Genomic DNA, 12,488 nt, shown 5'->3' on the forward strand with positions numbered 1-12,488 from the left:
TATATATATATATATATATATTTTCCAGGCTACAACTAAAAACATTTCTTTTAGTTTACACCAAAGAGAAATACAACCCTTTAAAAGTAAGTCTGTGTGTCCTCATGGCAAGTTCAGAGCAATGGTCCCTGCCTGTGGGTGGAGAGGAACGGGTATCGGGGGCCCAGAACTGGGCCTACTGGTTCTCATCCCGCATCTGTTCCATGATGCTGATGAGATTCTCCAGGCCAAACACATAGCCTCTGTCTGGCCCATCGTGCACAGTGGGGTCATCCCGGAAGCCCTTGAAGGTGCTGTGTGCAAAGTCAATCATGCGGACATCCACTTTGGGTGGACAGGAGGGGCCCGCCTCAGGGTTGATGCTGCTGGGGCTAGTGCTGGGGCCACCAGGTTGTGCCACCTCAGGGATCCCCATGTCCAGGTGCTTGAGACGCAGGTCAGACCGGCACTCCTTGCCATCATAGATGACAAGCAGAGAACTGGAATAGAAACGGTAGGAGGCCTGCCGCTCCAGCACAGCTTTGAGGCCTCGCAGTTTGCTCAAGATAGGCTCAAAGAGGTCACGTCGCAGGTCCAGCCCATTGTGCAGGTACTGATAGAGGGCATTGCGGAAGCCTTCAATAGAGAGCCCACGGCCATAGTACTTGTTCCTGCAGAGGTAATGGCCTGTGTCCAGCTGATACACCTGAAATTCAAGGAAACAAGAGAATGAGCACTGGGGAGTCAATGACCTCAGCAATGCTTGGGCAAGCATCATCTGGAAGGCGCTAACCAAGCTGAGCCTTTTCTGCTCCTCCAACTAGAGCAGAACAGGCCACATTCACCCTAGGTTTCTCCATTATAGAGCAGTGACAACAGAACTGGGCCCATGGCAACACCTGTGGTACTGTTCTCCATACTCCTCTAACATGCTTGTCCCAGTGTTGAGACTGCAGGCTCTCACAGCGGTATGTAGACACCTGGAGCTCAGATCAAGGTCAAGAGATAAGGACAAGAGAGGTCAGGGATCACACTTGCAAGGATATACTTACTCTGCACCATGGGAGACTTACCCTCTTGGAGATTCCAGAAAAGTGGGGCCAGGAAGATAAGCAACCTAAAACATGCAGGTGACAGCATGAAGGCTGGAACCAGTGGTGACTCACCTGCATGCCACAGACCCTGACCCCCAGAGTGGCAGATGTGCTCTGCTCACACTTCCTCATCTGCCGGGCAGCCTTCTCAGCTGATGCGTCGTCCCCATGCTGCCGAGTACCCATCTTCAGGTCCAGCACACAGGGGTACTTGAAATGGTGAACCACGTTCTCAAGCAGGAGGAATTCTGGGCCATGGTCAAGAAGAATGACAGCCACACTCGCTGTCAGCCCCACCCAGGAAAGCAGAACAAAGGCATTCTAGAAAAAGGGGCTTTGTAGTCTAATGAAAACTTTATTAACCTCACAAACTCTCAATCGTGGGCTTCATACTTCTAGCATATTATTTAACAAAAAATGTTTATGGCAAAACACGGGGGTTTAGCTCAGTGGTGCCACCGCCTGCCTCACAAGTGCAAGGACCCAAGTTTGAGCCCCGGTACCAAAAAAACAAAAAACAAAACAAAACAAAAAAACACACATATCCCATGACGTTTACCATTTTGGCCATTTCTAAATGTATTCAGTGGCACTGAGTATATTTACTTGTTGTACAATCACTACCACCATCCCCTCCAGAATTTTCTTCTTCTTCCCAAACTGAAACTCTGTACCCATTAAACAGAAACTCCCAACTCCCCTCCCCAGAACCCCTGAAAAATGGATATACTACTTTCTATCTCTAGGAGTTTTTCTATTTAAGGGTTCTCGTACCAATGGAATTGTACAGCATTTGTCATTTTAAGCCTGGCTTGTTTCACTTAAAATGTATTCAAGGTTCATCCATGTATAGTACATATCAATTTCATTTTTTGTTTTTTTGGTACCAGGGATCGAAATCAGGTCCTTGTGCTTGCAAGGCAGGCCACCGAACCACTGAGCTAAATCACCAGCCCTCAATTTCATTTTTTAATAGGCATAAATTTTCCATTATATATACACAGAACACATAGATTCATTTTTTAAAAAATTGCTTAGATCTACCTTGCAGACAATCAATTAAAGATCTGATAGACCTGAACACATACCAGTCACCATCAGTAAACCAAGGCCTCACTCAAGCCAGCACCTCATCCAGACCTAATAAGGAAGACGTCTTTGCAGCATACCACCAAAACCAGGAATTCAGATTCTAACATTCCCAACAGGAAATTTTAGAAAATGCTGGATTTCAGTATCTGTCTGGGGCTGGGGGTGTACAGCACAGTAGTGCAGTGCCTGAGAAGCATAAGGCCCTAAGTTCAACCTAACCCCCCAAAAAATCTACCTTATAATTTTCTCATTAAATTTCAATCAGTGAACTTTATAAACATCCCATAACACTGTTCTAGACTCTCTTTTCTTTTTTGTACCAGTGATCAAACTCAGGACATTTCACTTGCAAGGCAGGTGGCAGAACCACTAAGCTAAATTCCCAGCCCTTAAGACTCTCAATTTTGTTTTTGGTTTTTGAGATAGGCTATATAGTGTCCAGGATGGCCTCAAACTCTCACTGATCCTCAGTGATCCTCCTGCCTCAGCCTCCTGAATGCTGAGATTACATTCATGTTCCACCGTGTCTGGCTGTACAGTAAATAAATAAATAAATAAATTTTTTTTGGTTTTTTTTTTTAGATAGGGTCTCCCTTTATAGTTCAGGCTGGCCTTGAACTCACTATGTAGCTCCAGCTGGCCTTGAACTTGTGGTGATCCTCCTGCATCAGCCTCCAGAGTGCTGGGATTACAAGCATGCAACAAAATGCCCAGCTCTACTATCACATTTTAAGCTTCTGCCTTACCATGTTCAAAAGAAGAAAAAAAAACATGTTAATGGACGTAAAAGAAAGAAGAGGAATCTATGATAAAAGGAGATGAAAATCAAGAGGGATATCTGGATGGAGAAGGACCTCAGGTCTGGAGGGAGTCCCAGGAGACAGTGCTGAAGGAGGGAGATAAGGATACTGTAGAGCTTTCGGTCCTTGGACTCAGAGCGCATGCGGCTCAGCTGCTGCTTGTGACAGCGCAGGCTCCAGGGGTTATGGCTGATCTTCTCAGAACTCAGACCACTGTTGCCATCTAGCATCTGGAAAGGGACATCTGAGTGGCTATGAAGCTCCACCTTCAGACTCTTTGCCTCCTGGGAGCTAAGAAGGAAGAACACACACATCACTAAGAGACTCAGGCAAGTCATCCTTGGGGACAAAGGGCAGAGGAGGACAGGGTCAGGCCTCATCTCCCACCCATAGACTCTGCTGACAAATGGCACAGGGGCCCCAGAAATGTGAGCCAATGAAGGCAAACAGCACAGTAGTGTTCTTCCTGTGTCTTGGAAAACTGACAGGAAAGTAATTATTTGTGATAAATTACATGATGAAAACATTGCAATAAGTCCCTGATTTACAAACATTCAAGTTACAAACTTTCAGATACAGACAGATCTTGCATTATGAACATTTGTAAATGTGAACAAATCATGGAAGTAACTCACATGTCTGCCAGACATCATCACAGCTGTGCTGTTGTGTGCTCACTGTACAGCATGATAGTGTACAGTGTTCAATCAGAGCCCAAGACATCCCGAAGCAAGAGGAAAAGCAGTAATGCTGTGGAGGGGACTGCTAGGAAGCGCAAAGCAATAACCATGGAAACAAAAGTGAAAATAATTGAGAGAATGGATAGAGATGAGAAGATGGTACTGTATTACCATTTTAAGGTAACTGTGAGGGACCAGGGATTTAGCTCAGTGGTGCCGCCACCTGCCTCGCAAGCACAAGGTCCTGAGTTCGATCCCCAGTACCAAAAAAGAAAAAAGATTTAAGGTAACCATAAAAGTAAAAATAGTTTATTTATATCATCTGTGTGTGTTTGGGTTTTTTTTTGGGGGGGGTACTGGGGATTAAACTCTGGACCTTGTGCTTGCGAGGCAGGCAGCAGCACCACTGAGCTAATGTGTTTGGCCTTTCTTTGTTCTATGTTATATATCTGTGTCAAAGGTGTATAAGGCTCACTTTGTTAGACTTAACAATCAAATACAACTTACAAACATTTTCCCGAAACAGAACTCCTTTGTAAGTCAGGAACTTACTATACTGCAAATTCACTAGGATGGCTAGTATCAAAAGAATAAAACTGGAGGGACAGGGATGTAGCTCAGGGGTTCCGTTGCCTGCCTCGCAAGCACAAGGACCCGAGTTTGATCCCCAGTACCAAAATAAATTAAATAAATAAATAAATAAATAAAAAAAACTGGAACAGTATTGCAAAGGAAGTAAAGCAACTGGAACCCTCCTATATTGCTGGCAGGAAGGTAAAATGGTGCAGCACCTGTGAAAGTTAGGTGTTCCTTACAACCTTCAACAGAGGCTGGGTGCACTGGTGGATGCCTGTTGCTACTCTCAAAGGTAAGTTAGGAGAATGACTTGAGCTCAAGATTTGGAGGCCAGCCTTGGCAATAAGTGAGACCTATGTTTCCCATTAAAAAAGTGAAGCATTATTTCACACTGTGTGTCACACACACACACACACACACACACAAAAGAAAAGAAAAAGCTGAGTATGGTATTGCATGCTTGTAATCTTAGCACTCTGGGGAAGCTGAGGCCGGGAAGATCACAAATTCGAGCACAACCTAGGCAACTTAGTGACTAGAGAGACCCTGTCTCAAAATTAAAAAATAAAAAAAGGGATTGGAGATGTAGCTCAGTGTGAAGGCCCTGAGTTCAATCACCAGTACTTTAAAAAAAAAAAAAATTAAATTGGTTATTTTATACTAGGAAAATTTTATGACAATAAAAATAACAAAAAATGTGATGAAGGTACAGTGTCACACTAAACAAACATGGAGAGCAGAGGCTGTCACTATCAAGGACACACGTAACTGTCCTACCTTTATCTATAACACCTTGGAAGAGCTTAATTTAATAAGATTCTAAAAAGCATATGTTGATATTAGGTTGATGAATTTCCTATCTTTGGATCAGGTCTAGTAGGAGGAAAATACCATAGTAAAAACAGCCAGAGTAGATCAGCAGGCTCCCAAGACACTTGTGCTTCTGGGTTAGGAGTGTGCCTAGGGAAAGCATGAAGCCATTTAAGTGAGAGAATTTTATTTCTAAAGTTAAGTCAAACCACAAAGGAGTTTTGACAGGAAGGTGACACTAATGAAAAATAATGAAAGTCTGCCACCATTTTGCTAGGTTCCAACATAAAAATCCTTGCTTAAAGTAACTGACAATATTGTTTTTCATACTGTCAAACTCAGAAAAAGAAAAGCACATCCTTGGTGAAACCACTGGTGCTCTGGAAACTGGAGGATGAGCTACAGCTCCCATCACAGCAATCTCTAATGTGCCCCTCAACCCCAGTCCCCAACTGCTAGCTTTCCTTCCACTGACTGTAGGATAAGCCACAGACTCAGCTGAGCAGTGGCTGCATGTGCTGCAACTTTCCCCCTTCCCGCTTCTTTTCCCTCTTTGCCCTGCCCCTGGGACCAGTTATGGGGAGCTCTGTGGTGCAGACTATGTCCCTGACAGAGACCTTGTCCCTTTAACTGGAATTAGAGAGCCACCAATGTCTGACAACATCTTTTTCTTCTGAGGAGCACAGTGCTGAGGCTGTCACAGATGCCTTTCTTGTGATTCTCTTTAGAAAACTGTGAAGTTGACTATTTGCCAAATAAATCCAAACAAGCTCTCCAGTTGGGGCAACTGTGGCACCTGGCATCACCCTTGACGTGTCATCCTGGCCTTGGTAAAGAATCGAGCTCTATCTTGGAGGGACTTAGTTTCTGCTAAGTGGCCAGGCAGAAACCCTGTCCCTGTGAGTAGGCACCCGCAGACCATGGCTGTGAACCTGGACCCAAGTATGTCTTTTTATTTTAGAGACAGTCTCATTATGTAGTCCAGGGTGAATTCACAATCCTCTTGCCTCAGCCCCTGAAGTGCTGAGATTACAGATATGAGCCACCATATCTGGCTTCAAGACCTTGATGTTAGTTAATATTCACTGGCCTCTCACCAGATGATGCATGAAACAAATTCTGCACATCTGGAGGACTCAAGAAGGCCCATCTGAAGAGCTGCTAGAAGAGAATTCTCTACTGCCAGCTACAGAATTGGGGACCATTCCATGTCCCACAGTCATCAGTCAAGAGGGGAGTAAAAGGGCTGTGTACCGTGAAATGAAAGTGCAAGTGCTTCTGCAGGCTGGAACTTGCTGGCCACAGAATGTCCAACATGTAGAGATGCTGCTTACTGGGAAGTGGCTAGATAGCCCTCTCCTTGCATCAGAGATGCAAACCTGGCCACTCTCTAAGAACATAGAAATAACGTGTTGCACAATTAGCTGGAATTCTAGTGGTTTTCTATGCTTCTTGGCAAGAGAAAACAGTAACTGAGGAAAATAAGAATATCCTAGGGTCTGACAGAGAGCTCTGAGAATGAATGTGGACATGTGCTGGGGAACTGCTCTCATGTCAAGGATGAACTCTGTATTGCCATATGTAAGAAAATTTCAAAATTCCCAGCTGTACTTTTTTTGGTGGGGGGCTGGAGGCTACTTAGGACCTCACATGCTAGACATCTACTACTGAGCCACATCCATGGCTCTCAATTTCAATTTCTGAATCAAGTCACAGAGCATCTTACTCATGAAATCTGTATTTGAATGAAATTAAGGTTATTTAGTAGGATAATTTTTATTTTGATATAGGAAGCGCACATTAATTTTATTATTTTTCCATTCAGTGGTCTCTTAGTATATTCACTACCGTATAAAGTATCATCACTCCTCACTGCCAAATACTCTGAGCCCTAACCACTAACAGAGAGCAAGCACTAGGCTGCTTTTTCTAACCCTGGCTTTGCCTATTTTGCTTTATCCAAAAGAATCATACAGCATGCGGTCTTTTGTATCTGGCTTCTTTCACTTATGTTTTTTAGATTCATCTATGTTGTAGCTTCCTTTTTATGACAATAATATCCCATGGTGTGGATATGACACATTTTGTTTCACGAGGAGATGGACACATTCTGGCTGTTAGGAATAATGCTAAGAATGTTTGTGTATAAGCTTTGTGTGTATTCAATTCTCTTGAGTGCATATCTAGGAGGTAATTACTAGGTCTTGCTTTGCAGTTCAGGCTATCCCTGAGCTCACTTTGTAGCCCAGGCTGGTCCTGAACTCAGAGCGATCCTCCTGCCTCAGCCTCCTGAGTGCTGGGATTACAGGTGTGCACCCCATGCCCAGCTGGCATTCTTTTTTTTTTTTGGTATCTCAATGTAATTCAAGTAGATATTAATAAAGAAAATGTTTAAAAAGTCTTACTTCTATGGAAAAAAAGGCAAAATTTCATAAATTAATTAAGGAATATTAGTTTAAAAACTGTATACCATAATTTTTAAAAAATGGCCAAAATGTTAGAGTATAAGTCATAGACAAAAAAACTTACAAAAAAGATACAAATAGATAATAGCACAAAACTTTCTTTTCAGGGCTGGGGATGTAGCTCAGTGGTACCACGCCTGCCTGGCAAACACAAAGTTCAATTCCTGGTATCCCCCCCCCCAAAAAAAAACAAAAAAACAAAAAACAAAAAAAACCAAAACAAAAATTACTTTCTTTTCAATGAACTAAGAGGACCTAGCAGTATAAATGAAACAAATTAGCATATATATTGAAATAATATCAAAATCCTATATTGGCATTGTTTTTATAAAGATTTTCCTAGTCTGTGAGGAAAATCAGTTCCTAATGGAATAAATTTTAAGTGCAACAAAAAGATTACTGATACCAGATTCTCAGATGCTACACACAAAATTATTAGGATCCAAGAGACTACTTGGACTATGACGGGGCGAACCTATGGTACAGGTGTTATTGTATTTTTAGGACAAAAGATGTTAATGTATGAGCATAAGAGTTGTTTTTTCTAAACTGAAACCTCAGTATTCAGGTTTAATTGCACTTTTGGTATTTTGTGACAAATAAGTAGATTTTGGTACCGGGGATTGAACTTAGGACCTTACACTTCCAAAGTAGGTGGTGGCACCACTGAGATAAATCCCCAGCCTAAGTAAGTAGATTTTGGGCTGCAGTTTGGCAGATGGGCTCTAAGGTTCGCCATCACTGCCCTATAGGTTAGAAACCAATCTCCTTTTTTTTTTTTTTTTTTTTTTACCATACTGGGGATTCAACCTAGGGCATGCTGAGCTACAACCCTACCCAACCTCCATTTTTTCCCCTGATAGGTTCTCGATAAGTTGCCTGGCTGGTCTCCAACTTTCAATCCTCCTGCCTCAGTCTCCCAACTAACTGGGATTACAGGAATGTACCACTACACCCAGCCAACCTCTGTCTTGTGAGTATGAGACATGTTTCCACAGGGCTCAGAGAGCTTCAGTCTCTTTCAACTAGTTACAAGCATACCAGAAAGAACCATTATTAGGGAAGGCCATATCTGCAAGAGTGACCCTGAAACCCCAGCTACCCTTAATTTTGAGAACTGCTTCCGCAGGATGTGTTAGGACTCTAAGATGTTCTGGGTGCATGTGCCAGCAGGATGAGACTCATACCTACACCTCTGCTCACCATCTCTTACCTCTCAGAGGTCTCAAGGGACAAGGTGGCCTTCTCCTCCTTGTGGTCACTGCCACTGCCTGACCGATGCAGGCTCCGGCGGGAATGTTTGCGCCGAGGTTGCTCCCGTTCTGGTGCATCATCCTGCTCCATGGTCTCACTTTCCACATAAGGGTAGGCCACCAAGTTGATGTAACCATCACTGTCCCCCTCAAAACAGACAGATACCACACCTGTTAAAAAAAAAGGGGGGGGGAGCCAGCCCAGTCAACAAATGTCAACACAGGCTGGGTCTACACAGTACAAGCTGTCAGCACTTATCCTCCACAGCGCAAAGGAACCAGCTGCCCTGGACCAACTGTAGACTGATGTAGGAACAAAGCCAACAGACATCAATCCTCTTTCCAGAAGACAGAGGACCACTACCCCTATCCCGAGTCTGCTGTTTACCTCTGGACTTGGGCTAATCTACACTTATCTCCATTCTCTTGCCTAGCACTTTTAGCCGGCTACTGATTTCTGTACCACTAACATTAAATTCTTCTCTAGGTGACATAAATACTCAACATACATTAACTTATTTAACAGTGCTGCCACTTCCTATGTCCTCCTTTGGATCTGGTTTCTTTCTGCCTGACAGGGTTTCCCAAAGAGACATCAAAGTTTTTCAGTCCAAGATGATCCCCAAAATGTGTTGTCTATACTGAGCAAGCATCAGCCTCTCCCTAACTTCTCTGTACAGAACTTCCACCCTGGCATGTCTAAGATGAAATGCCTTCCTGTTTTCCCTGTCACATCCATGGAAACTACTGTGTCCACGATCATCCATAGTTTGTCCACTATTGGTCATAGCTTCTTCTGGATCATTACCAAATGAGTTATAAAAAAGAAATACCAAGAAGGCCAGGGATTCAGCTCAGTGGTGTCACACCTGCCTGCTCAAGGTCCTAAATTTGATCCCTGATACCAAAAAAGAAATACCCAGAAACTTAACTGAAGTGGCTTATAAAAGATAAGGCTACATACTCTTTGTCTAACTTTCATATCCTACCTTAAGTGTGTGTGCTGCATTCCTTTTACCTTCTTTGTATACATGACTGGCTCTATTTTCTTTTTTTGTTTGTTTATTTTTGGTGCTGAGGATCGAACTCAGGACCTTGCACTTATGAGGCAGGCAGCGAAACCACTGAGCTAAATCCCTGGCAAAATCATAACTTGGGTTTCTTTTTTTTTGGTACCAGGGGTCCTTGCACTTGTGAGGCAGGCGGCGGCACCACTGAGCTAAATCCCCAGCTCTGGCTCTATTTTCTATCTGAAAATTATTGAAATGCATTTATAAATGTGTCAGTATGCTTGACCAAATATATTATTCTTTTTGGCCCATTTTTTTTCTCTAGGTGGGCACTGCCCCAATCCGAGTTCTTTTAGAAAAAAAAAAAAATTCCTCCAACATCAAGATGAAATGTATTCTAGGGCCGGGGATGTAGCTCAATGGTTCTGCCACCTGCCTCACAAGCACAAGGACCCGAGTTTGATCCCCGGTACCAAAAAAAAAAAAAAAGATGAAATGTACTCTTTCTTCCTCATGTCCCATATACACTGCTTAAATTCAGACCTTACTTTAGAGGGCTTTCACACACACATGGTTACCTGTCCTCCAAGTCACCACCTTTGTCTTTACCACAGTCTCATTCTGTTCACGTCTGAATGCCCTCCAGTACCATCTTCCCCTCATGCTCTGATCTCGTCCTTCAGACCTATCACACAGCTCTCAGGCTGGACTCTGCCCCATTGCAGCTGACTCAGGAAAGGGCCATTCTTGCTATAAGCCTCTAATTCCCCCCTCTTGATTTACTTGTTTGGCTGGAGTATATCTTCAAGGAACCTCCTGTGAAATGGTGTCCAAGAGGCCAATTTTCTGAGTCCTTTGTTCAGGTGACATTTGGCTGAAGATAAAGTTCTATGCTGTCTGCAAATTTACTTTTACTTCTGCCTTTGCAGCCTGGATGCCTTTGCACTGTTCTAACTGCCTAAAAGATGCCGACAAGCACGGAACGCACAGATGAAACCCTCCCAGGCTTGGATCTTAGGGAAAAGTCAGGGTTTGATCACCATCCACAATACCACTAGCTACAGTTTCTTCAGGAGAAGGACAAAGTTTTGGCTGCGCGTGTTTTATCAAGAATGAATGTCACGGGCCGGGGATTTAGCTCAGTGGTTCTACCGCCTGCCTCTCAAGTGCAAAGTCCCGAGTGCGATATGAACGTCATGCCAGGTGTGGTGTCACATACCTATAATCCTAGCCCTTGGGAGGCTGAGGTAGGAGGATTACTATGAGTTCAAGGTCAGCCTGGGCTACATAGTGAGTTCAGGGCTAGCCTGAACTACAAAGGGAAACTTTGCCTCAAACAAAACAAAAGAATGAATGTCAAATACTTTTTTATTTTTTTTTATTTTTTTGAGATAGGATCTTGCTATGTAGTTCAGACTGGCCTCAAAGTCACAGCAATTCTCCTGCCTCAGCCTCCTGAGTGCCAGGATTACAGGCTTTCGCCACAATGCCTGGCTTTCAAGTGCTTTTTTTTTTTTTTGGAGACAAGTTCTCACTATGTAGTTCAGGCTGAACCAGCTGATTATGGACTGAAACCTCTACTAACTGTAAGCTAAATAAACCCTTTCCCTGTAACTTTGGGTATAGGGTATTTTGACTCAGCAGAGAGAAAAGTAACTAACACAACTGCCTAAATATATATCCATCTTTGAATTCAATCTGCTACAATTTTCTTCACAACTGTTAACTCTAAGTTCATAAGGGATATTTTATTTTCTTATAACGGACTCATGGAATGATTTGGAAAGTATTCCTTCTTCAAAATTTTAGAATAACTACTGTAGAACTGGTAGCATTTCTTTCCTAGATATTTGGTAGAATTCATCAATCAATGAAGGCATCTGGGCCTATAGTTTTCTTTGTGGAAATGTTTTAAACTCTAGTTCCAACTTGTATAATAGATAATGCTATTCAGATTATCCATTTATTTAAATTTTTTAAATTACTATGGTACATAATGATTACATTCATTGTGGGGAATTGGTATATAACATATCTTGGTTCTTTTTACTTCCCCTTCCCATCGTACCTTTTTTTTTAAAGGTTGTTTTTTGTTTTGTTTTTGTACCGGGGATTGAACTCAGGCCCTTGTACTTGCGAGGCAGGCAGCAGCACCGAGCTAAACACCTTGCCCTTTGTAAGGTTTTTTTGAGGTGGAGTCTTGCTACATAGTCCAGACTGGCCTTGAACTCACTATGTAGCCCAGGCTGGCCTCAAACCTGCAGTAATTCTCTTGCCTCCACTTCCTAAATGCTGGGATTACAGGTATGCGCCATCATGCCCAGTCCCATCTCTTCTTCTTTCTTCTCCTCCTCCCCCTTCTTCTTCTTCTTCTTCTTTCTTCTCCCCCGCCCCCACTTTGGGTTTTTTGAGACAAGCCCAGGCTGGTTTCAAACTCACAGTGATCCTCCAGCCTCAACCTCCCAAGTGATGGGATTACAGGTGTGCGTCACCACGCCCAGCTTCCATTTCTTCTTGAGTAAGCTTTGGTAGTTACTGCCTTTCCAAAATTTTGTTGCCTGGCTTGTTAGCCCATGCCTATTATCTCAGCTACTCATGAGGCTGAGATAGGAGTACTGTAATGAGAATAGCCTGGGCAATTTAGCAAAGCCCTGTTTCAAAATTTTAAAAAAACGGAGCTGGAAGCCGGGCATGGTGGCACACACCTGTAATCCCAGCACTCGGGAGGG

The 12,488-nt window shown here is 43.2% G+C and overlaps 1 protein-coding gene across 5 annotated transcripts in view; it reads right to left on the bottom strand.

Moving 5' to 3' along the window:
• Positions 1-15: 15 nt before the first annotated feature.
• Positions 16-12,488, bottom strand: part of Ip6k1 (inositol hexakisphosphate kinase 1) — a 53,933-nt gene continuing 41,460 nt past the window's right edge. For all 5 annotated transcript variants that reach the window (XM_010615542.3, XM_010615540.3, XM_010615539.3 and 2 more), the window contains 4 exons: positions 8,710-8,920; positions 3,075-3,256; positions 1,146-1,321; positions 16-685 (listed from right to left, as the gene is read on the bottom strand). In XM_010615542.3, the coding sequence (XP_010613844.1) occupies positions 176-685; positions 1,146-1,321; positions 3,075-3,256; positions 8,710-8,920 (1,079 nt within the window). In that variant the 3' untranslated portion in view covers positions 16-175. The remainder of the gene's footprint in view (positions 686-1,145; positions 1,322-3,074; positions 3,257-8,709; positions 8,921-12,488) is intronic.

Source organism: Fukomys damarensis, unplaced genomic scaffold (genome assembly GCF_012274545.1).
Source record: "Fukomys damarensis isolate Sample0158 unplaced genomic scaffold, DMR_v1.0_HiC HiC_scaffold_37, whole genome shotgun sequence".
Lineage (NCBI taxonomy): Eukaryota > Metazoa > Chordata > Mammalia > Rodentia > Bathyergidae > Fukomys > Fukomys damarensis.